Here is a 25766-nt window from a genome sequence, read left to right on the forward strand (position 1 = left end):
AAACTTGACCTATGGGAGCAGATTTAGTTTCCTGGTATACTAGCCCCCTTTCCTTAATGTCCTCTCCTCATAAGCAGAAAGAAAATATCAAAGTATTTTTAACACTCCATTAATTTTCAGATTGAGGTTTTTTTCCAAAATAATTTTTTATAATGAACAAAAATGAGGAAAAAAATAGGAATTCTTAAACTTGCATCCTCTTATGCCACAGCAGTACCTGAAGTTTTACTGTGAGAGAATAAAATGCCATCAATTTCAAATGCCCAATTATAAATTCACCTATATTGGTCTTTGAAAAGGAATAAATCAATCGATAGAGGAAATCTGCCTCAGTGGCCCCTGTTTTAGATGGCATCTTGTAAAGTGTGGTTCATCCCTGCATTTCTAAAACATCACTGGGTCTTAAACGTTAATTGAAACTTACTATGGGTAAAGACCACACAGAAAAACGAAAAATACACAGCGAACAGGCACCAGGATCACACTTCAATAGGATGCCAAAGGAAATACAGAGAATTGAGCACGGCTTTTCTTTGTTTACTCTTCTAATGGTTTTAACTCTTTGTGTTCTATGCCAAAATAAAGAGGGCAAGGAAAATAGTTTTGACTTTGGTTCTTCAAAATCCAAAAGGGTTTTAGGAGCAAATGTTTTCATTAGAAGTCTTTTTTGGTTTACAATCAGACAATAGGTGACTTTCATCATTAGAAAGAAGGAAAGAGGGAAGGAAGGAAGGAAGGGAGGAAGGAAGGAAGGAAGGAAGGAAGGAAGGAAGGAAGGAAGGAAGGGAGGAAAGGGGGGAAGGAAGGAAGGAAAAAGGGAGACAGAGAAAGGGAGCGCAAGAGGGAGAGAGGGTAGGAAAAAGAAAAGAAAAAAGAAGGAAAGGAAAGAGAGATGGGTTATCCATAACTAACAAAACTCCTAATTTTCCACTTAAGTAAAAGCAGTAACCTTGAAAATATGTTACTTCTTTTTCTACATGCAAAATAAAGGCCAAACCTAATTTATCACCTTCAAGAATAAGTTCATGAATGTACAAAGTACCTCCTTCAACCAGAAGTAAAATGTCCTCTAAATACAGACTGTCAACAAGCCTTTGGTAGCAAATTACCAAGAATTGGAATGAATCAAAAAATTATATGAACACCTACAATATCAATGTACTAGAATATTAATCATTGCATTCGACCACCAAGTTATATTGCTTGTCATTAAAAAAAAAAAAAGTGCTAGCTTATGTGATCCCAGAAACTTCCAGTAGGTGAAGGAGCCCTAGTTAAAAATCAACCTGTGCCAAAACAAACACTACAAATCTGACATTTCATAAACAATTGTGTCAAACAGCAATCCAACATTAATAGTGGGATAAAATAAAAAATTATTTTGCCTCAATTAGCAGCTGGGCTACTGGTGAACAAATTATAAAGATGTAATTTCAGCTCGGCAGCTAGGAAGGCCTGTTTTCAGAACTGAATTAGGAAAGTTGCAAAGGAATGATATCATATTCAGTATGCTGTTCAGTTACAATGTGTATCGAAAGCAGTTAGCTTTGGAATACATATTTAATGTCTCAAAGAAATAAAATCCCTTATATTATTCAAGCATCAAGATACAAACTGAATCACCCTAATAATCCCACATTATATTTCTTTTTCTAACAGTAGTAAGAGGTATTTCACTCATATGATAACTACATTTACATCTATATTAGTAGTTACAGCTGGCTTTGTGAACCCGATGGGACAATAATAATAATAATAAAATAATAAAAGCAGCTAATTTATTAAGCACTTAATATGTGCCAGTCACTATTCTAAGCATTTTACATGTATGAATTCTTTCAATTGTCACAAAAGAGCTTCAAGGTAGGTGCTATCATTATTTCCATTAGTTTGATTCCAAATGCTTACATGCTTTAATTACTCACTGAGACCAAATCATTCTTGCTCAACAACTATATAAACAATTCACCAACATCCAAGCACTCCTTCATTCCTCTCCGCAATATAAGTCAAGGCATAAGAACAGACTATTGGTGTAGTCATATGATTTCGATAAATGCATCACTACTAATATGTTCGTTTTTAATGCTGTTCAAACATTCACATGGAAACAGCTCTAGCGTAAATATCCCCGAACAAATGGCTGTATATTATCCAGGAGGGAGCAGTTGGACCGCCAGACTGGGGAAGTACTAGGCCATCTGGCTCCGGCAATCTCTCCAAAACCATCAGCTTTGTTTTCACCCCCAGACTCCAAACAACACATTTTCCACTGTGATGAGTTTACATTTTCCCAAACACAGGTCCTGATCATGCATAAAAATTCCAAACTTCTTCATTCCTCTATGTGCAAGGAAATTTAAATCACCTGCATTTTTGACGTGTTACCAAAGGAGAGAGAAAGCTGCTGAAATGTGGCTCCTGACTATAAACTTGCCTTTTTTTTTTGTTTCCCCAAATGTATGAAAGAACCTCTCTGCTGGCCCTAGTGAATTCCTTTGGAACTTATTGATATACCAAAAATGTGTTTATCTACCAATGAAGAACCATGAACTGAAAGGGTTGTTAATCAAATCTACGTAGCTGTGGCAGGATATAATGAAACAATCAATAGGAAGAAATGCGCTTCCATCAATAACTTAAAGTCCCGGGAATATCAAAACAAATATATAAGGAAGATTAGCTTGTAAGAGAGAGAGGACAGCATTTCTGATCATTGTACTTTGGGCTTCCCACTATGCTAGGACATTTTTAGGGTCCCCTTCCCACATCACTACCTTCAAACGCATACATGACAAGGATTATGTGACTATTATTTTTCCCTTTCCAAAAAAGAGCTGCTGTCTGCGGGCAGTAGTATTTTGTTTTTGATAACTTTACAGAATTTGGTACTCTTTGGATTATAAAAATGTCACTTTTTTTAAAGCAAGATGGTAGGAGGGAAGACAAGTTAAAGGCTTTTTTTTTTTAAACTATTTAATGTTAACTCACCAAAGCTATCACAGAACATAATCATATTTCAAATACTACATGAAAGTCTGAAATGAGGCACATTAAACATCAGACCTCCCCCACTGGGTTCATTTGAGCTTCTGCAGTAGAAACTGTTTCTGAATGCAACAGCCATAAACTTCTGGATCCTACAGGCCTTTTTGCATGCTCACTAATGGAATACCAAAAACAGCAATGACACAAAAACAACCTATTTTTAGTCCAGCTAAACTTGGTTTTGAACAACCCTTCCCAAAAGCAAGCCTCTCATTTTCTAGTTCGTGGACGAATTTTTTAAATATCATCATATCCTTTGTGTTTTATGAGAGAGGAACAGGGATAAGGGGGTTCAGATCCTTACACATTCACTTGTAATAAAACTTCTCTTTCCTGGTTGACTCCAAAATTAAGAGTCATTACCCAAAATAGTGTAATGAGACACTTTGAAAAGGTGTGAAATACTGTGTCATACCAATACATCTTGGTTGATTGAGTACATTTCTGTTTGATCTCAATGCTGCTCACTCCACCCAAGTTTAGGAACATTCTATGAAAATGCAGAGTGCACTGATAGTTTTAGATTTTGCTTGCCAAAGATGCCCTTTGAGTTTTAACCCTAACTTCTGAGTCAAAGATAAAACACAACACCCGTAAAACTGCACCTCTGATATGAAAAGTGTTACAAACAAGCAGCTAAGAGAAGACACTTGAACTGTGGCGAGGTATTCCCTCCAAAATTTAGGATGTGATTAAGAATATATCACATCTTCTCTCGCTCGCTGGCTGTCTCTATCTCTGTCTAATAAATAAATAAAATCGTAAAAAAAAAAAAGAATATATCACATCACTGAAAGTATCCATTCTGTACTCTAAATATCAAAATCCTGAGTCTCTCTGGAAGAATTTCACAGGGGGGAAAAAATGTAACCATTTAATCAGTCAGCTTATGTCAAGCCTTACTTCGGATTGAAGGGGTCACTGCATATTTAACAAAAATAAAAAATTTAAGAAATTTCAAATCAGACTTGGTAGTTAATTATCGTAGAATAATTTCAAGCTAGATAACAATCCACTGTTTTACTCATTAAGACTAAAATATAATAATTATATCACAGCCAGGAAAAGTTATGCTTCTTCACACTGATCTGCTTTCTGAAGACTATTGTGTTAACTGTGTCTACAAGAAGCTAACCTTCTTCTCAAACACTTACAGCACATAATCAACAAACAAACAGATAATGGGCAGAGATTGTGTTTCAAAGTGAAACCTACACAGAAGGCATTAGACAATTATTATGAAAGCAAACAGGTATGCCTCAAAAAAAAAAATCCCTTTCTCTTGATATTTTTGGAGTAAATTCAGATAGTTATTTAAACCTTTTTCAGGTCACTTCCCACCAAAATATATAATTGCATACATTTATAATTTTAACTTTCAGTGAGATGTCACATTATGGCAAATGACTTTCTCATACCTGTTCTTATTAAAAATAAACTCTATCTTGTTCTAGTTCCCCACCCCCAACTGATAGAATTTATAATACCATGCAGTCAAAGAATGCCCTAAGCTGTAGTTTTTCTTAAGCTCTATGACCTTGTTAGTAAAATGATATTTGATGTATTGCTTTATAAAATTCAAAATTATTCCCCCATCATATGAGACTGGGTAAAGTCAGTTCATTTCATAATGGGAAAATCAGTTCTTGGTGGCACTTTTTGTCTAAGGGGTCTAAAAGTTTTGAAAGCAGTTAATCACTTCAAACATGTCCTAATTTTGCACTCCTCACAATTGTTCGTTTCATTGTGCTGCCTATAATTTAATATTTAAGCGGCCAATGTTGCACAAGCAGACAGGCCTTACATACTGGTTTGTGAGGATTTTTTATCTTTTAAAAAGCAATTTCTAATAAATATATACAGAATATGTATTATAGTTTACACTTCCCCCCCCCCATTTTCTTTCCTCTGATGAGAATGGCAAGAAAAGATATCTAGGGTATCAAAGACAATTTTTTAAAACAAAACTCCACTTAAGACATTTTTGTTTTGATGCAGTAAAAAAAAAAAAAAAAAGTTACTGAAATCAGGCTTTTGTGTTTCTGCATGGCAGGGGAAAAAAATTTTTTTAACAAAATACAATGTGTCCAAATGAAAGGGAATTATCTTATGTAATAATCAAAATGAGTAAAGAAAATAAGACCAAGACTGGAAGTATAAATGTGAATTTACTGACCAATCAACCAAGAAATAAATCTTCAAGAAAGTCAAATATTTTAGGCAAATAACTTGAAATAGACTTCAGTAGGCATTTATTTATTATTTTTAAAACTACATTTCATACCCTCATGTTTTCTATTTGTTCACAATGAAATATGAGACTAACAATCAAAATCAGCTCTTATTGAGAGGTTCTTGCTGAATAGATTTTAAAACTTCCCACAGCTCATGAATGTGCATTTTGTAGGACATATTTAAGCCATGCTTATCTAAAAATAATTTTAAAATAGGCATGTACCCTAATTTGCCAACTCCCAAGTCAGTATCTAACGAAGATCACCCTCCTTATTTTAAAGGAACTATTTTTAAATTGCAATCAAGCAAATAAGTTGTATTCCTCTTACTAAATTGGTGGTTAGTACACAATGTATAACTTTGCTCTTTGTTCTAATCTCTTTCCCCCACCCAATAAAGCTGGCTTCTTTTTTGTTACCAAGTCCTCCAACTACCTAACCAGCTACTTAATTCTGAAACTAAACTTTTTCTTAAAATTAAAAAAAGGGGGGGCTCCTGTGCCTCATTAAAACGTCAGGCCTCCTTTCTGACTCGGCTCATAATTGTATCTTTTAAACCATAACTCAACCTTAATGTATACCGTTTGACACCCGCGTGCTGGGGAGTTGAAGAAAATGCCGTCTATGTACCTTTAAGACCACAAGCTCACTCATGCTGCCTGGCTTCTTGCCAAACTTGGAGGCAAAGCAGGAGGATTTTTGCAAAATATCCTCTAACAATTGTCGCTCCCTCTTCCAACAATACTACCACCACCACCTCCTTTTTGAAAAGTCTGTGGAGTGGGTCATCTGGGCTCTCAGCTCATCTCACCATTCCTGAGTAAGATACCTAGGCCCCCCACACCCTCCCCTACCTTCTATCTCCCAGGAGTGGCCCGGAGGGTTCGAGTTTCACAAGTTCAGCCCACTCTATGCCACGGTCCCCGGGCACCTTTTGCTCCCCCCCCTCCCCCGGGCTCCTCGGCCGGGTCAGAGGAAGTTCAGCATTTACTCTCCCCACTCAGCACCCTGTAGTCTTAATGCACAAGGCCTGAGTCTCCCTTGGTAGGAAGGAGCCGTCGAGCGACCTTCCCCACGCGGTAGGCGCTAGCGTGTGTATCGGCACTTGGAAGGCTGCGCTGAGAGTGAGGTCTGAGGTCCGCCCTGGTGTTGAGAGTTCGAGTCCCAGACCCCGCCCTAAGGAGCAGCCAGCTTCTTGACCTCCCCAAATTTCGAGGCCCTAGAGTCACCCCGCGGCGCGAAATTAAGAAACTTACTTGTTTTGTCATGGAGTCAATGAGGCGCACGTAGAAATCTTGCTCCGTCCTTATCCCTGGGGGAGAGGGGAAGGGCATAGGGGAACGAAGGAAAATTAAGTGAGAGAGGATCTGCAGCAAAATAAACAAACAAACAAAAAACAAAGAATGGGGCTCCAAGGCGTAAGCAACGCCTACCGTCCCAGAGAAGCACAGACAGGATACCACCACCCCCACTTTCCCCAGTGTCCTGAGAAGGGCCAGTCCCCAAGCACGGCAGCTGAGAATGTGGCGGGACCCCCACCTGGCTTCTCTCCCTTTTTTTGGAGGGAACCCCTCCGCGCGCTCTCCGGGAGCCATCAAGGCCACGATAGCTCTGGCCGCCTGAGCCCAAAGGACGTAGGGCCTGGAGTCTGGGCTAAGCCAAGAAAACAGGCCTTAGGAATGGAAGGAAGAAAGGCATTGGCCCTTCGAGGGCCGGGCTCCACACCTGGCCCCAGGTGTGCTCGAGCCCGCTACGGCCGCCTTCCGGCTACTCAGGGCCTCCTCGGGTGAAACCTCCTCCGGCGAAACTTAGGAGAGGCCGGGTTACCCCGAGGACGGTGCACGACTCTGCGTGCTCAGGGCTCTGGTCCACCTGGATCTTCCCGCGCACCCTGCCTCACCCGGGGCCCCGGGGTGCCGGCGCGGACCCGACCGGAGCCTCACCATTGCTGTAGAGGAGCTGGAGCCGGTAGTGAATCCCGTTATTGGTCTTTTCGCTGTTGGCTTCCTGGGTTGCAGCAGGACGCAAAGACACAACAAGAGACGCAGGAAAGAGTTCGGCGTGAGCGAGTGGACCCACTTCGAGGCAACTTTCCCGAAGACGGGACCCCCGGTCGGGAAACCGGACAGGCCCGGGAGCAGCAGAAATTGCGGCCAACTGTGATCCCTCTGCCGCCCTCCCGACCCTTACTGCTCCCTCTTCCCTTCCAGAAAATTCCGTGGGGCCTGGGGGCTCGGGCCTGGGCCAGCAGAGGCAGGAGCCGCGCGTGGTCGCGCGGTTGAGGGCGGGTTCCTCCCGGGAGCCCTTGACTCTGGAGTGCGAAGCCGGGCTCGCCTCTCTCCAGCTCTGGGGCTCCACGCGAACTTTTTTTGGAGCAGAACCTCATGGATGAGGACCCCGAGTTCGCCCAGGACGGGAAGTGGCTTGGGGAACCCCGTTCAGGAGTGTGTTATGGATGCTTTGCACTCGCCGAGGAGCGCGCCTCCCGAAGCGGCTGGGCCTGCTCCCCGGCCGGGGACGAGGGGCAGCGGCGCTGCGCCCACTTACTTTTTCCTTCTCCACGAACCCCACAAAGGCTGTCCTCTCGATCTCCACGGGCTGGCCCTGTCTGTCGTAGAGGGCCAGGACGAAGTGGAAGAAGTTGGACTTCCGCAGATTGGAAGGCGGCTGCTTCTCAAAGTGAGCCCGGGCCAGACCCACCCCGCTGCGGCCAAAGACGCAGAGTTAGACGGCTAAGCGAGACACCAACGCGCGACACTTTGTCACCCCTTCCACACGCGAGAACCCTCAAACATCGACCTCCTTTACCCCAGAACACCCAGTGGGCGCCCTACACGCCCCCTCCGGCGCCCCGGGCCCACCCGGCGGCGGGACATGCGTGCTCTCGCGTGTCCAATCCTCCCGCCGAGCAAGGGCGCGCCCCCAGAACTCGCGGAAGAGCCATGAAAGTTTCGTTTGGGTTTTGCGCAGGAGATAAACCCTGCAAGCATTTACTCCGACCTGACACGCGCTGCGTGGGAAGGAAGAAAAGTGGAGGTGGCTGCGGTGAACCCGCGTTCGCGGAATACAGCTGGTCGTTTACAACTTGGAGGGAGGGGAGCATGGGAATTGGTCCCCGCCACCCTCACGGATCTCCCGCCTCGGCTTCGAGGGCAGGTGAGGATGGATGGGAACAGGCTCAGCTTCTTGAAGCCGAAGCCATCCTCCAGGAAACCTCAAGTGCCCCCGCCAAGTGCGGGCGCTCGGCCTCGGGAAACCGCATGCCCCCTCCCCAAGTAAAGCAAGTGAGAAAAAGGATCTGACGGTGGGGGACTCAGAGCTGTCAAGGGTGGTCGCTGTGGAACAGGGAACTGGGGATGTTTTTAAAAGACCTGTCCTGACAAAGTTTCGCTGCTCCACAGAAATCCTTACACTCATTCCAGAAATCCTATGGACCCGGGGTGCCGACTGAGCGTGCCCGCGGGGGAACTGGAGGCTCTGGTGCCAGGGGCGCCGGGAGGCCACTAATAACCCGACCTGCCCAACACAAGGGCGCGCTCACACACACACACACACACACACACACACACACACACACTCTTTCGCTTCCAGTCCAGTTACCCAACTCACTCTCACTACTAACCACCCCCATCGTTGTACTCAGCGGGGATGGGAACAATGTTGTAGACACTTGTCCCCTGCCCGGAGAAGATGAGGATGAGGTAATTAGTCATCTTCCTTTTTCCCCTTCCGCCCTCTCGGAGTCCGACAGGGCTAGGGGCCGCCAGATCTCCTACTCCCCCAAGCCCAGCTGGTGGTCTGGAAAAAAAAAAAGACCATTTCTCACTTGGGACCAGGAGTCCCCGGAAAGGGTGATAAGAGTGCCCAGAAAAGTTCCCCCACGTCAATCTCCAAGGGCAGTGCCTCCAGGCCACACAGTCTAGCATCTCAGGAACTGAGTGGGAGAGGGGCTGTAAGGGATCATTGTGACAGAGGGTGGGGAAGACTTTTAGGAGATGTCAGAATTAAAGTTGGGAGTTGCTGTTCTACCGGTGGACAGAGAAAAACTGAAAGCTAGAGAGAGGGGGACGGAGAACCAGACTAGAGAATTAAGAGAAGGTTCTGGGGAGACATGGAGAGAGAAAAGAGGAGAGAAAGGGAGATAAGGGAAGGAGAAGAGAGGAGGGAGGAGTGAAGAAAGAAGGGGAAGGAAAGAATGAAGAAAGGGAGCGTGGAAAGAGGGAAGAGAGGGAAGGAAGGAAAGGAAAAGAGAAAAGAGAAAAGGAAAGGAAGTAAAGAAGGAGGAGAGAGGTAAAAAGGAAGAAAGGAAGAAGGAAGGAGGAAGGAAAGAAAGAAGAAGAGGAAGGGAGGAAAAGAAAGAGAAGGAAAAAAGTTTAGAAAGGAGGGAAGAAAGAAAAAAAGGAAGGAAAGAAAGGAAGAAAAGATAAAAAAAGAGGGAGAAAAAGAAAAGAAAGAAAAAAGAAAAGAAAAGATGGAAAGTAAGAAAAAGAAAGAGAAGACAGCCAGCCGGGAAAGAAAGAGCAATCACATAAAAACACAGATATCCAACATCGTGCTGGTGAGACGCCTCTTCTGGCTTAAAACGAAATGAAAACAGTCACAGGCGAAGCAGGGGAAAGTGCCGGCAAAGCGTGGGCTCCTCGCAGGCAGCTCCCGGCTCCCTCCGGCCGCAGGCGACCAAGGCAGCGCGGCCGGGGAGCGCGGAGACCCGGAGGCGAGCCGAGCCGAGCGGCGGACTCTCGAGCGCGGCCCGGCCCCGCAGCGGCCGCCGCCACCGCTTCCCGGCTCTTCTGCTTGAGGCTCGCCTCCCCGGCCGCGGTCCCCGAGCGGTACCCACCTCTGCGCCGCCGTGTTGGCGTCCAGCACCCCGGCGCCCTGCATCCACGTCCGCACCGCGTTCATGCCGCTGCCCAGCGGCTCTTCCTTCATGCTGCTTCCACTCCGTTGGATGCTTTCCTGAATCCCAAACATGAAAACAACCTTTTCTTGTGGAAAATCTCCTCCCCCTTGAAAATATTGAAAAAAAAAAAAAAGGAAAGAAAAACGCCAGCCAGAGATTTTTTTTTTTTGAGACGATGAACTCGTGCTAGAAGATCTAGGCGGGCTGGAAAGCAAATTTAAAAAAAAAAAAATGTAAACCTTCGCTCAAAACTGAGCGATAACCCGAAAAAAAAGGAGAGAAAAAAAAAAAGAAGGGAAAATCCAACGAAAAGACCAAAATAAAAAAATAGAGATGTATGCTTGGCTGTTGGGGGTTGTTTGGTTGGTTAATTTTTGGTTTGGGTGCTTTTTTTTTTTTTTTTTTTTTGCTTTTTTTTTTTTCTCTTTTTTTTTTTTTTTTTTTTTGTAATGATCACAGGCCGGTGGAGGACAGGAGGGGCTGGAGTTTCCTTTTGTAGAGGTACCCTTCACTTGAAGAAGCAGGAAGAAAAAAAAAAGCCCTGATGGCAATTTAAGAAACAATAGACTCAACTCGCGCTGCCGGCTTTGCTACTTCAAGTGTCATTTTCCACAACCAGGCAAGTTTTTTCCTCTCTCTCTTTTTTTTTTCCTCCTTCTCTCCCAACCAAAGATGTTTCTTTCCTTTCAGTGCGTATAGATGAGGAGGACGCTGGTTGCCGTAGACAGATACACCAGAGAGGGAGAGTGGGGTGGGGGGAAGGGGGGAGAGAGGGAAAGAGGAAGGGGGGGGAGGGAAAGACAGAGAGAGAGAAAGAGAGAAAGGAGAGGGAGAAAGAGAGAGGGGTGGACCCTGCTGGATGGAGATTCTGTTTTCTCCTTGCTAAAATAGAAGTGATTTGCAGGCTTTCCCTATGGAATCCAGTTTGACTCTCCCCAGAGCTAAACACAGGCACACTAACCCCAAAGGGAGGAGGCGGGGTTCGCGCCTCACAGGCCTGCCCCTTCATTTGCATAACGTCATCCTTCCGCCTCGCAGTAGCCAATCGCGGCTCAAGGAGCCTGCTGGCTCGCAGCGCCGGGCCACGCTCCCTCATTAACATCCCTCTCCGGGTGGCGCAGGGGAGCTAGCCAAAGTTCCTCGCAAAGTGGCGAGCGAAGGATCGCTGAACACCGGCTTCTATGCTGGGAAAGAGCTGGGCTGAGCTGGGCAGAGCCGGGCTGGAGAGGGGAAACAGACGGAAGGGAAGGGCGATATTGTTCTCAGGGATTTGAGCTGGGGTCTGCATCCTGGTCGTTGCGGTCCATTTAGCATCCTCGCCACGCCCTGAGCGCACTCGCGGTGCACTGGCTGCGCCCTCCCAGGGCTGATGCTGCGTCCTGCTCCGCTGTTCTGGGACGTCGGGGGCAAAAGTGGAGCAGACGGGAGAGTCCGGGCAGAAAAAGCAGGACGCGCGTCCCAGGTGCCCACCTCTTCGCTTTGAGGAGGGGGTGGTGGGGTGGAAAAATGGGTGCTCGAGGTTGGGGCGGGAGATCGCGGAGGGCACTTGTCTCCACGCCGGGAGAGGTGCGTGAACCCTGGGCCCCGGCAAGCGAGGCCCTGTGTGTTCCCCAGGGAGTATGGGACCTGCACCCTGCCCGTAGTCTAGCTTCTGAAATGGTTCTTGCTCAGACGCTAGTCTCGAGGCCGCCGGTGTTGGGCACTATCCTCAACAAGCTCACCTATCTTGAGTAATCCGCGGGATATGTAAACGGTGGACTGAATGCTGTCACGGAGTTGTATGGGGATGCATTTTTAAATTTATTCAGATTCAATTCCCAACCCCTCACCCCTGCCCTAAAGTGGTTTTTTCCAAAGCAACAACGTCTCCGATTAGTTGGTTATTTAATGTAGGAGTTCTCTCTTCCTCATTCTTTCTGTTAGAATTGGGGACTTGTGCAAACCCTCCCCAACATCTGCTCCTGCCAGTTGTCCTGAAAGAGAGAGATTGAATTAAGAAAGTGGGGGGGTGGGGGTAGGAGAGAGGGAGGGAGAAATGGTCTCCTACCTCAGACCTTTCTTTATATATGCTTGTGGCGGGCAAAGAAAATAGCTGGAAGTTTCTGAGTAATGTGCCCCATCATTTTTTAGCAGGTTGTAACCTCTAATAAGCACATGGTGAACTTCTGTTTCATTGCCCTCAAAGGAACTCCCTGACTGCAGCCAAATCTGCTAAGGACTCCTTGGGGGAAATTCTCTGCCAGAAATCCAGGTCCCCTTTCTGCTGGCCTTCCTTGGCCCTTTGATTTAGGAAGCTCATGGGGTCAGTGACAGAACAGTACACATGCCCATGTTGAATGGATGGAGACAGGCGAGAATTATTCTTTGTGCTCTTGGCAGAGCAGGAAAGTGAGAGCCACTTCCTGATTCCTAAACCAGGAAAAAAAGGCTGTTTCAGGCTTGTGAGTACATGGCCACTCTCCTCAAACACTACTTTATCTTTCTGCATAAAGCCTGTCCAGCTCCCATACCATTTAATCTGGACCACTAATGTGCTGAGTGCTTGTCCCTGGTAATAATTAATAATTAATGAGATCTCCACCAAGACACTCTTGAAGAGATCTGTCTGAACCATCAGGATCCCCATAGCATCTACCAGAGTGCCTGGCACACAGCACGTGTTCAGGATGGTTATGCTAGTGGAGAGATTGGAAGGATTATAGGTTTGTGGGGAGAGGAAAGGGGGAGTTGGACATTCTGCATCTCTATAGAATTTAAATGCATAACTGAAACCGAGCCTGCTGAAAACTTCCCAAAGCTCCAAGCTTAACCTCCAAGGCCCAAAGAGTCTCCAAAGCCAATCCCTTCCCCTGCCTGGACCATCCCCTGCCTTCTCTAAGGGGATCCTTCAAGCAAGGAGGACCAGGAAGCAGAGGCTACTCTTCTGTCAGTGAGTCCCAGATAGCCATAGCAAAAAACTCGAGCCTCCCTCTCCTTAATTGCCTGAGCCTCCATTTTACTCTCCACTGAACTATATTCAGGGCTCCAAGTTGAGTCTGGTGAAGTACATACCCCAGTGATGGGGAACACACACTGTGATGGGGATCAGATCACTGCCGAAGGGAAGCAGCAAAGGTGCCAGAGAAAGGAGAGACACGGCCACTATGAGGACCAGGATCAGTGTGAAGCACACAACAGATGGATTTCTAGGAGATCAGGCAGAATCAAGAAGCACTCTGCAGATGCTGTATTTGTTGAGGGGCCTGAAGCTGCCTGTTGCAAAAGGGAAATTGGCCCAGAGAAAGAAGACTTCTGCAGCCCAATTCCTGCCCCAGTGTAGGTAATCTCCAGAAACCAAATAAGAGGGAGGCAATCTCCACATCTGCCAGGCCATCCAAGGAGGAAAAACAAAAGATGGCAGGAATATTTTGATGAGACTAATTCCCTGGCTGTCAGAAGCAGCAGATACCTCACCTGGGAGGGTGAGGACTTTCTTTTAATCAAGCAGAGCGTATTCATAGCTTTTCTTCTGGGCATCCTCGTGCTTTCAAACTGGCTTTCTCACCCAGTAATAAATGTTTAAGTAGAAAGGAAGCTAAAGAGAAGCAGAAAAGAGACAGAGAGGGTGATAGAAAACTGGGAACAACACCCAGACTAGCAGAGTAGTAAGTTTTTGTTGGATTTCCTCTGGTGAATAGTGAACCAGCGATGGCAATTTTAAACTTTGAAAAATTCCTTAAACACTTGTCAATCTTCCCTCATGTGGGTTTAGCATCACCTCCAGAAGGCCAAACATGTGTGTGGAGGGGTACTATAAAGCTGTACTGAGACTAATGTCATCTTTTAAATATTATAGTCACTTCTCCTGTGAAGAAAAATACTGTATGTATAGCATTGTCCAGGCTTTATAGAGTATCTGTGATATGACTTTAGGGTGGCTGATAAAAGTAATCCCCAAATTCCCCTCATCAGCCTAATCATATGGGGGAAATGCAGATTTCCAGGCCGTGTCCAGACCTGCAGAATTAAGGAGGGAAAAAGTAAGGGGGGGAAACCCTGTGCATAAGAAAAATATACAGCGAAATGGATTTGTACGTGGAAGAAGCCATTGGAAAGGCTTGATATTTCCCCTGAAGTTAAGGGTCCCGCTGAGCTTCTCAGAGTTTCTTCCGAAGTGAGGGTTAGCGTCCGCGCCCTCCCTCGTCATTACTCCCAACAGTGGACGGGGCTACCCAGGCCTCAGGGTCTCCTAGCGTTGGCGGAAGCTCAGGCCCGCCGGTGAGCAAGACCACCCTCCACCTCGAACTTTGAAACCTTCTCACTCTTAGCCATCCCAACCCTCCCAAGTCACAGGGAAGTCAATATCCTTTCCCAAAGGGCACCAGTTGCCTCAGTAACTTTCGGGAAGCGCGGGCGGGAACACACGCTTCCCTCCGCCCCCCAAAAAGGAGCAGAAACGAGAAAAATACAGCCGAACAAGCGGGATGTCCCGGGGAAAGAGGGAATCTTCTCGGCTCGTCCGCCCCCAGGAGGCCAGACTTGGGACCTGTCACTTAGAAAATTCCCTCCGTCTCCGCTTCCCTTCCAAAGACGCGCCCCCAGAAGGGCCGCCTGCCCGGGGAAATGCCCCCTTCCTTTGGCGGCTAGTCAGAGACCGCTTAGAGCGAGATCGAAGGAGAGACGCCTCCTTCGGTGCCGGGAAGAAGGGACAGGGAAAGCGGGGACGATGGAGGCCGAAGGCTTCAAGTTCCTCCGCAGGCGGCCGCTCTGGCGGCCTGGAGTCGCGGCCCGGGGCGGGCAGGGGCCAAAGCGCGGCCCGCAGGAGGGGAAGAAGCCTAGGGCTGGGCGGCGGCGCGGGGCGAGTGAGGACCCGAGCGGGGCGCAGCTCGGCAGGGCCCCCGAGCCGCAGCCGGCTGCCCGCGGGAGTGGCCCCGCCACCCGCGCGCGAAACCCTGCGGCTGCCCCTCTGAGACCTTTACCTCTGCCCTCGGAGAACGTGTAAGAGCAGCAGGCCACGCTTCCACCGGAAATCCGTCTGTCCCACCTCCTTGCTCGCAGCTTTCTCTGGCAAGCGGTAGAGGGAAGGGGGCATTCCTGCGGCCCCTGAAGCCTCTTTCAGACCCCCAGTGCTGCAGAGGCGGCCGGGTTTGCTCGCCCAGGCTGACTGACATTTCCAGTCCCTGGGAACGCGCCTCTCCCCATAGTACAGGCAGGGAAACTGAGGTCTAGGGAGGAACAAAGACACCCGCAGACAGCTAGGACAAGGGCTTGGGGCGAGAAGCTCGAACAAATCTTTCCCAGATCGAGCCTGCGGACTCGCTCGGGTTTCCCCTGGGGCGGTCCCCAGATAATAATAGATACCATTTGTTGAAGGCTTTACGGGCATAAACTCACTGAATTCCCACAAGGCAAAGAAGTCAGGTAAGATCGCCCCCCATTTTACAGGTGAGGAAACTGACGCCTTGCAATTGAAATGAAACAACCTGTCCACCGCCTCACTGCAAATAAAGTCGCCGAGCCCAAATTTCCCGTCTGTGCCCTTAGCGTAAGATCCAAACCACGCAGCCGCCGCGCATTATCTCTGGAGTTTGTCTTGATGCTCCCCCGCCCCGCACCCGCCCCGCCTTCCGCACAGGGTTCGCTGATCCCGGTGGCTCTCGAGCCCCTGGGCGTCCAGGATGACAAAGGAACACGGGCGCAAGTTGCTGTCCGAGGGCAGGCAGCAGAAGGGAGAGAGGAGGGGGAAACGGTTCTGAAACGTTCTAATGCGTGGGCTGGATGCGCATCCCCGCGGGCAGATACTGACACGCGTCTTTCCCTGCAGTCCCAGACAGGGCGCGCCAGGTTTGGCTCTGCCACATTTGCTCTGTGACCTCCAGTCAGCCGCTTCTCCCAGTCCTAGCTGAGGTCTTAGAGCTCCAGGCGCATGCAGAGTCGTGAATTGTTACAGACTAAACACGACTTTTCGGGGATGCCTGCGCCGCCCATCAGAGGGCAGAAATCTGTACACCTGCGGATGCACTTTAATAGAGGAAGAGCATACGGCCTTGGCACGTATAGACACCATAGACAGCTAAAAACTAGAAGTCTTCTGAGCCGAGAGAATACAGTTGGAGGCACCGCCGGAAAGGATCTCCCGATCCGAGGCTGTCCTGGGGCGCAACCCATACCCCTCCCTTGGCCCTTCCCCACAGTCCTCCAGCCCTCTTGCGTGGAGTCTGATCCGCGAAGGGCCCTCGTTCCTGCTGCAGAAAGAGTCTCCAGGATGCGAGAAAAGAGCATCCCCGGCTGTTTAGAAATTAGAATCTCTTCAGTAGTGCAAACTCAAAAGGAAGAAACTGAGGCCTGCCCGGATTTGAAGGCGAAGAGAGGGAGACATAGGCCTCTTTGCTTAGGGGAAATGTAGACGAAAGGGGAAGTTTTGCAGAGGAGCTCGGGACGCCTGGGTCCCAAAAAGTTCGCACTTGTATTTTCTTTGAAGCACAATCCATTAGATATTTACGCACCGTTCGACCCTTCGAGGTCTTTGTTGGCCGCAGAGATGCGAGAAGAGTGTGATGTGAGCGTGTAAATATGTTTGTGTAAAGGAAGAGTGGCTGCATGTTTGTGGGCCGGTGCAGTACGTAGGAGAGTGTGCCAGTGAGTGACAGCGCGCGCTTGGGTGCGGGTGCGCGGGTGCGCTTCAGCAGGATTGTCGGAAGCAAGCTTGAGTACACGTGAGCATGGGTAAAGAGTGTGCATGTGTTAAGTGTAGGTGTGTCTCATTTATGTGAGCATGCGTGTGCAGAAATGCTATGTGTGCAAGAGCACCGTACGCTGTGTCTGAGCCTGAGCTTACACGTGGTTCGTTTGTCCATGCGTGCAGGTGAAACCCAGCAAAGTCCCACAAATCTCAGGGCCCGTCAAAGGAAAGGCAGAGGCAGGAATGCAGACTGAGCGCCCCAAGGCGGGAGCCGAAACTGCTGAGCCTTCGGCCTGCAGGGAGCAGGGAGCCGCCTACCGGGCGCGGGACTGGCCCGGAGGCCGCGGGTTAGCGCCCAGCTCGGCTCCGGGCAGGCGAGGCAGGTTCCCGCTGGGGCCCACAAATTACCGGGACCGCGCTCGCAACGATCCCTGCTGGGCAGTTCCGATCTCTTAATTGTTCCTCGCGGACAGTTTCTGATTATTGATGCCGTGTGCCCTAAAAGAGACCGCTTCCGGGTTATTTGCTTATGTTTTTATTATCGTTATCACCGTCATTATTTGGTGGCTGTATGAAGATGGTGCCAAAGCCACCGACACAGCCCTACCCCGCCGCTCGGCGGCTGCCCCCGGCGTGCTGTAACCCGCGGACGCCCGGATCTTCCCTTACGTGGAGCCACAGCGCCACCTCGCGATCCCCCAGCCTCCCTCCCGTCACTGCCACCCAAGGCAGAGCTTTTCCTGGTCCAGGCCCCCAAATTCCCAGTACTGGATGGTTTTCCATTCGCTTTTTCTTCCTCTTTCCCTCGCTAGAACGTTTCACTTCGCTGGAGCCTTGAGATTCCCCAAACACACCTTGCTGAGCAACCTTTGTACACGACCGGAATGCCTACACCCTTCTCCACCTGGAGAAATTCCGCCCTCTTTAAAATCACTCGGCGCGAAGTTCACCTCTTTCATGAAACCTTTCCAAACCCGGTCTAGGCAGTCAGTTGTGCCTTTCGCTGATTTCCCTGGTCCTCATATCACGTTGGACAGGAAATCTTTTCCAGGTGTCTCTTTCCTTTCCCTAAGCAAGGAGCTCACCTCCAGTGACTATTTTTTGCATATAGCAACAATAGCAATAAAACTTGGTATTAACTGAACGTACTCCATGGAGCATCTTATGCAATGTGCTATGCTAAGCAACTTATTCATTATCTCGCTTAATTTCCCCAGAAAACCACCGAGTAAACATCAGTATAATTCCCCAGTTTGCAGATGAGCCTAGAGAATTCTTGTCTAAGGTTGCGTTGCAGAGTTCAACCCAAGTCTGTCGGTCTGATTTTTAAAATCTCTTTTCTTAACCTCTGTGCCTTGCAGTCTTACTCAGCTCTAAATCCACAGGCTTTAAGACAGGACCAGGCATAGAGTGGACATTCATATATTTATGAATAAATGAACCACAGCCAAGATAATGTTTTTTCTCCAAGAGAGTTGGGCTAGAAAAACACTGCACTTATCAGCTACCTTGATTGAAATGTTACCACAATGATTTATCCCAAAAGAGTGTTCCACTACTAATGAGCTGCACGACTTTGGTCAAGTCACGTCATCCTCAATTTCCTCATTTTTAGAAGTAGGTTTGCTGTCTTAAATGAGGAAAAAATGCAAGGTACTCTATATAAGCCCTTGTACTGTAATCAATATTCAGTAAAAGTTGGCTATTCATACAATTATTAATGATCATTTTAAAAACTAAGGCACAGAACACAAAATTGACTTACCCCTAGTCACAGAGAATGCACCATACCTCTGTATAAAATTATCTCATTATTATATCTTCATTTTCATCTTGGACATAAAATATGTAGTAAAATATGTTTAGTTTATTGTGGTTGGGGTGTTAATGTTAACCCTGCTCTGTTATAAAATTTTAAGGGGCAGGGGGGAAAGATATAATTAAACAGTAAATCAGCAGGCTTTGACTCTCACCCTTTCCTCCTGCTTTGTAGCTTTTTACCAAGAAAGATCTAAAGAAAGACAATAAAAGTGCTTATTGTTCGGGAAAGTACAAAACTCTATTTTTTAATTCTGGGGACATTCTGAGCTAGTTTGAGTTTTCCCCACTTGAAACACTTTGTTGCTAGTAATACACTAAAAGTTTAAAAATATGTATCTAAGCAAATGATTGTACCCAAATAAAAAACAAATGAGGGTTGTTTAAACATATTCCAGACATCAGACATTTCTCAAAAGGCTAAGTTTTAGAGGTTCAGGGTCTCTTTTAGAGTGACTCATTAAATAATTACTGCTATTAGCAGTTTAAGTGAAAATGAACTTTTCTGTCTGAGCAGGCTGTAACTTTCCTACTACCAAATTATTTTAGAAAGACTATTGACCAGTATAGTAATGTCATAAAGAAACGAAAAGAGTCTGATAAAATTCACAAAAGGCATAAATGTGTCTCTCCATGTAGCTGGCCCACAGTGCATTTTCAGAAACTTTATCCCAGCCCCAATTTATTTTAGTTCATTTGTACCTGCTTCCCATTCTATGCAATACTCTTGTATGCAGATGAAGAAACAAATTCAGGAAACTTCACCTGCAGCAAATTAATGTGTTAAGATTTTATTGTAGAGCTGACAGATATTTTATTATCTTTGGGGATTTGAGTCATATTGACGGTGAGACAGTGTCTTTTTGACAGTTTGGGGAGGGGTATGTCTGTTCTGTTTTCTTTTCTTCTTTATCTCTAAAATGGTAGCCATTAGAGATGTTCACCAAAATTATGGCTTTCCTTCTTCCAGGTGCATAGAAAGAGTAGAGATCCTGATTCTTCTGCCTTTAGATGTGACCCTGTGATTTGCTTTGATAAATGAGGAATCATCAGTAATTTTTTTATGTGTTATTTAGAGACAAAAGCTTTAAGAACCAATGTGCAATTCACCAAATCCCCTTCACCGTGCTGTATCTGCAGGGGACCCCCACATGGGGTTTCTTTCAGCCTGCCACTCTTCACAAAGATAAGGTGGAGTAGAGACCGCTCCAAGCACAGTGCACATTTAACATGCGTGTGAAATAAACTTTTGTTACTGTAAGTCAACCAGAGGTTTTTTTATGGCAGCTTAACTGAGCCTTTCCTGACTAATATGCCTACGAAGGTAATACATCTTTCCTTCCTTCCTTCCTTCCTTCCTTCCTTCCTTCCTTCCTTCCTTCCCCCCTTCCCTCCCTCCCTCCCTCCCTCCCTCCTTTCTTTCTCTTTCTTTCTCTTTCTTTCTTTCTTTTTCTTTCTTTCTTTCTTTCTTTCTTTCTTTCTTTCTTTCTTTCTTTCTTTCTCTTTCTTTCTTTCTTTCTTTCTTTCTTTCTTTCTTTCTTTCTCTTTCTTTTTCTTTGATAATGTTAAAGTTCTTCTCCCAGAGTGAAAGACTTCCATATCTAATTAAATAATTAGATAATACAATTAATTCAACTAGAAACCTATACCTCAATTCATACATTTCCTGTGGGTCAAAACATCATTTAGAAAACCCTGAAATGGGCAAAACAACTGAATTTTAGAAGTGCTGAAAAGGAATCTCAGAATCATTGCTGGACCTCCCCAGGAATTTCGGGGGGCCCTTTGCCTGCCTGCAGATACCCAGTGAAGGGTGGGCCATAGACTCTGATTCAAAGAGATTTCCTTAACGACTGTGTGAGGGGACAGAGAAACATCACTCCCTTCAGTGTGGTCGCTCCCATAATTTCAGGATGCAGAAAGGGAAGAATTTGGCTAACCAACTTATATTTAAGGAACACGACCTAGGGCAAGCTATTTAATTTTTCTAGACTTTACTTTCTTCATCTGGAAAATGAGAGTATGAGACAAGATCGCCTTCAGGACGCCATCCAGTTCTACTAAGCCGGAATTCTGAGATATTCGAGTGACAGCCCTTGCAGGAGTTGAGGCTACAGTATAAGAATCTTCTTGTGCTTCTATCCTCAGCACTACTTTGGGAAACATTTTCAATTTTTTCATGCTCATCCCAACTTAAAACAACTGCTTCTTGGGCAAGATAGTGCTTTTTTTCTTCCACTTCAAATTTTTTAGAAAAATGGGCCATGTAGATTTGGGGCCATGTAAAATGCATTGTCACTTTCTAGCCAAGAGGGAAAATTTGCTTTTTTATTCAAGAAGTATTCTTTTCAGGTTTCATTATCAGACTATCTAAGGAAATTTCTTGTGAATTTTCAGGAAGCTTGTATGACAAAATATTGATTGTGTGACAAGTGCTGTAGCGTGGAATCGTTACTCTCTGTTCTTTATCCTTAGGGTGGTATGACTGATTGCCAGAAACAATATTGTTACCTTCATTTGGATAATAATTTACAGTTGACAAAGCGGTTTCACATCAGTTATTGCCTTGATTCCTCTCAATGAACCATGCAAATGACATTTCTCCCCCATTTCACAGAGGAGGAGCTGAGGCTTAGATTTGCCCATGCCATGTGGCTAGCAGCAGCAGGGTTTGGCCCTAACCCAAGAGCCACAGCTGCCTATGAAATTAAGAAAGCTGTCTGCAACTTTACTGGGGAATAGAGAGTGTGGAAACCAGGCCACAGGGCACCCCTTTACAGAAAGATGCAGACGTTATTTCTGTCAACCAATTCCTACTTTCTCTCTAGTCTGGGCACCCCAAAAGATTGTAGTCCTCTCCTTGAAGTGAGTTGTGGTCATCTGACTTCCTCAAGGCACAGCATTTACTTAAAGGTAAGAGAACCCCCAGAGGACTCACTCCCCTCCACCAGGGGTTATTGAGGGTAGCTCCATCAGTGTGGGTCTGCTGTCATGACCACAATGAACAGAATTCTTTAGCAATATGCAACAGATTTAATGTAAGCAAGTGGCTTAAGCCACTAGGACTTGGGCTTGTTTGTTATTGCAGCTTTACCTAGTCTGTCCTGACTGGTACAGTTTCCTAATTCAAATTGAAATATTTTGTAAAAGAGAGCTATCTCTGTTGGGTGGACTCTTACAAAATTGAGTTATATACACATACCTTTTAGAAAGAAAAAATTCTTCTGGATCTCTCGTGTCTTTATTTAAACTCATTTTACTATCTCACTTAAATATGCACGAGCATAAAACTAGGAACACATTCTTCAGGCAGATAGCATTTGAACAACCGTGACACCAAATTACAAAGTTAATGAAAAAGGAAAACTGCACAAAACCAAAGATTCATAAATGAAAAATAATAACATGTGCTGGATAACATTTTGTAGAAACTAAATTGCCACTCAAATATCAACGTGGTTCTGAGTTCAGTAAAGTAGGTTCTTTTGAAAGTGGCCTTTCTAGATTACTATGTCCTGTGTAATGTCTCAATTCTTCTACCACTTTTCTCTTTCTTCTTTAAACCGCCTCAAAGCATTCCTGAATTCCTACGGTGTAGGAAAAGCTTAAAGGTGTCATTTTAGTACCAAACCCACCTCTGTCCTTTTTTTTTTTTAACAGCCTATGACAATTAGGAATCACTGTTGTCACCAATAAACCCAAACTAAAATTCGAGCTTGGAAACTTTGTGTCGGTCCTCAGGTTTAAGGTAATTATCCAGCTACGTCTGACTGTGCCTAAGTTTTTAAATGACTTCTCCGTAATGACTTGGCTGTGCTTAACAGCTGTTTTGAGGAACAGAGAGGACCGAGTGAATGGAAGACTCTAGGGCAGCACCAGTCTGTGGAGAACTGCTCTGTTTTCCTCCTGGGCCTCCGGTAGACTGAATCTCTCAGCTTCCCTAGCAGCAGCTTTGGCTATAGGGCTGAGTTCTGGTCTACAAAATGGAGGTGGCATTGATGGAAGCCATTTCCAGACATAGCTCATAAAAACCTCCCACACAGTCTTTCGCTCCTTTTCTTCCCCCTTCTGCAGGCTGAATCAGAAAATCCAAGACAAGATTTCAATGCTGGAGCGCAAGGCTCAGCAAATGTTTTCTGTAAAGACCCTGATAGGCAATATTTTAGGATTCGTGAGCCATAGAGTCCCTGCAGCAAGTACTCCACTCTGCCGTCTTAGTGTGAAAGCAGCTACAAAACACAGGTTATACATGATGAATGAGTATGGCTGTGTTCCAATAAAACTTTATTTACAAGAAAGTTCACAAAAACTGTAGATCAAATTCGGTCCATGAGCCATCGTTGGCTGACCCTGCCGTAAACTATGTCAGAATCACAAGGCAGAAGGTTGATCGGTTCACTTCATGTGAACAATTTGCTCCCTCTTACAAGTTCAGTCTCTGGAACATGTGGCAAAGCCAGCCGTGGGTTCTTGCTCAGCTACTGTGTAACAGCACTCTAGAGCTCGTCACCTACAAACCCGCCAATACACCACCATTGCAGTTGGGTATTTTTACTCCTAATTTATTAACAGGAAGTCTGAGACTCAGAGGGGTTAAAGAACTTTTCCAAAACTCCTATGTTGGCAATATCAGAACCCTAGGCCTGCCTGAGTCCCAAATACCATGCTATCAAAAGTTGGATTTTACAGCCTCTGGAATCTTATCCACCTTCCCTACTTGAAATGTATTTGTTGGGGAACAATTAACCTCAGGATGAGTAATTTGTCACCATTCTGTGCGTGTTTCAAATTTTCCCATTACACAAGGAAAATGAGAAAAATATGTCCTAGATAACACAGAGGAAAATGCTTCATTGTCTTAATTGCCTTTCTATTTCAATCAAGGAAGGCATTTAATTATTTCTGAACTATATTCAAAACTCTCTCTCAAGAATATTACTCTCCCCAGGTGAGTTATCCAAACCTGTGCAAAATATTTCTCAAGTCTGAATATTAATATCAAACATTTATTGAGTATTTTTATATGCCGATGACTATTTAAATTTTCTCCATTTATGATCTCATTTATTCCTCACAGCAAATCTGTGAAGTGGAAATAGTCCTTATTCTCCTGGAACAAATGAGGAAACTGAGATACAGAGACGTTAGAGAGCTTGTGCAAGTTCCAAAGGCAGTAAGTGGTGAAGTCAACATTCCATCCTAGGCCACCCCTGGAGGACACATGACTCCCTTCACCCGTCTGCTGTGCTGACTCTGAAGAGAGTCCCCCTTTGAGATTATGTGGAAGACTCATGAAAGATGACTTGAGTCAGCTCCTCAAGGGGCATTCCGAACCCCAAGCCTCTAGAATTTGAGGTGGGTCATCTAAAGTCTACAGAGTCAAGAGGGGCAGAATCTGTCCGGCTTCTTGCACAACCTGAGGCAACAAGGAGCCCTTGTTGTTGCTGAACACCACCACCCTGGGCCCTGAAAATGCCCACATGACATTCACTCAGTCCCCTACATCAACTTCATCATCGCCATTGGAAACCACAGGGAGAGGAAACAACTTTTCTATGATATGTACTTTGAGGCCATTACTCTTACCTCATTACTCTTACTTCACCAGTAAAAAATAAAGAACAACCAATTCTGTATTTACACTCTAACACTGAACGACACGAGCATGTGTTTTATAAGTAAGAAAAAGAAAATATTTTCTGGTATGATGGACTATACCTTTGAAAAGCATACACTATAAAACAGAATAGAGACTGAATTTTGAAATGTGTGGCCACGTTGGTAAGAAAGCTGACACTTGCCAATTGCTCCTAATTGTTTAAACTTGACAATAGGTAAACTGAGGACAGTAACAGGACCCTTACATTTTTATATTTTATAATTTGGGTTTAAAAATGTTGAGTCTTCATAGTAGTCTTACTCTTGATTTTTTTAAACCATTTAAAAGATTACTTTATTTATTTGGGGGCGGGCAGAGGGAGAGGGAGAGGGATACAAGCAGACTCCCCGCTGAGCAAGGAGCCTGTCACAGTTAGATTTGTGAAAACATACAGCCTTGAGACATGCAAGCAGATGTTTAGTAAAGACTTGAACCATATTCTTAAACACCTGGAATTAGGTAAAAAATCTAAACAAAGTTCATTTTCTCTGCATATATACCATATGCTAGAACTGTATACTAGTGTATAGTCCTTCACAAGTATTTACGCACTCCAATTTCCTTATGTTCTGGAGAGACCATGGACATGTTTGAGGGTGTGAGAGACTAAAAATACTGTCATTGAGCTTCCATTTTCCAATCAATCAAAGCAGCTGTCATTCAGATCAACACCTCTCCCTCCCACCCTGCCCCACCCCATCCCCCCTGCCACGGCCAGTTCAAATATTTTTTACATCTCCTGAAGAAAAAAAATTAAAAAAACCTGAAGTGCCAAAACAACAGTGGGGTGTTTCTAGGCCAGTTATTGAAGAAGCACCTGTAACCAGAGAGATTAGTGAACCATTGGACACTACAGCACTTATGCCCCAAAGCATTTTTGGTTCCTGTTCCCTTGGGCTTCTGCACAGGGTCTGCTGGGGGGAGGGGAAGCATTGGTCAAGGCTCAGAGCCCATCCAAGGGGACCTCTTCACAGTAAGCTTGGATTTCTAAAGAGATACATTATCAACGTCAGTGCAAAGCTAGTCTAAACCTATTCCGCTTTCCCCAAAACCGGGAGACTTTTGGCCCCAGACTGGCCGTCAAGTGGATTTATACTCCAATACTCACAGCCTGAGCTGGTTAAGAAATCTTAAATTGTGGGGCGCCTGGGTGGCACAGCAGTTAAGCGTCTGCCTTCGGCTCATGGTGTGATCCCAGCGTTCTGGGTTCGAGCCCCACATCGGGCTCCTCTGCTGGGAGCCTGCTTCTTCCTCTCCCCTCCCCCTGCTTGTGTTCCCTCTCTCGCTGGCTGTCTCTCTCTCTGTCGAATAAATAAATAAAATCTTTAAAAAAAAAAAAGAAATCTTAAATTGTGAAATAGTTTAAAGTGGTAGCCAACTGGTAAGGCATCCAGGAACTCGACTGAAGGACCCCGAAGCATCTCAGGGACGGGTAGACCTGTGCCA

General features: G+C 45.8%; 1 protein-coding gene and 1 long non-coding RNA gene across 15 annotated transcripts in view; one reads left to right on the forward strand and one right to left on the reverse strand.

The window, feature by feature from the left end:
* Nucleotides 1–11121, reverse strand: part of EBF1 (EBF transcription factor 1) — a 384748-nt gene extending 373627 nt beyond the window's left edge. For 10 of the 14 annotated variants that reach the window (XR_007191188.2, XR_003319508.4, XM_048224418.2 and 7 more), the window contains exons 1-4: nt 10120–11121; nt 7830–7986; nt 7226–7289; nt 6539–6594 (exon numbers count right to left, since the gene is read on the reverse strand). Coding sequence is in view for 12 of the 14 variants with exons in the window: in XM_048224418.2 (XP_048080375.1) it covers nt 6539–6594; nt 7226–7289; nt 7830–7986; nt 10120–10253 (411 nt within the window). In the remaining 2 variants the exon portion in view is untranslated. The other 4 variants (XM_057312287.1, XM_048224419.2, XM_057312285.1 and 1 more) reach the window with 4 other exon arrangements.
* On the forward strand, nt 11112–25663 carry LOC130543715 (uncharacterized). Its single transcript, XR_008959228.1, has 2 exons — nt 11112–11644; nt 23739–25663. It is a non-coding gene; the product is annotated as an uncharacterized LOC130543715 (long non-coding RNA).
* The last annotated feature ends 103 nt before the right edge of the window (nt 25664–25766 follow it).

The sequence above is a fragment of the Ursus arctos genome, unplaced genomic scaffold (genome assembly GCF_023065955.2).
Source record: "Ursus arctos isolate Adak ecotype North America unplaced genomic scaffold, UrsArc2.0 scaffold_15, whole genome shotgun sequence".
Classification (NCBI taxonomy): domain Eukaryota; kingdom Metazoa; phylum Chordata; class Mammalia; order Carnivora; family Ursidae; genus Ursus; species Ursus arctos.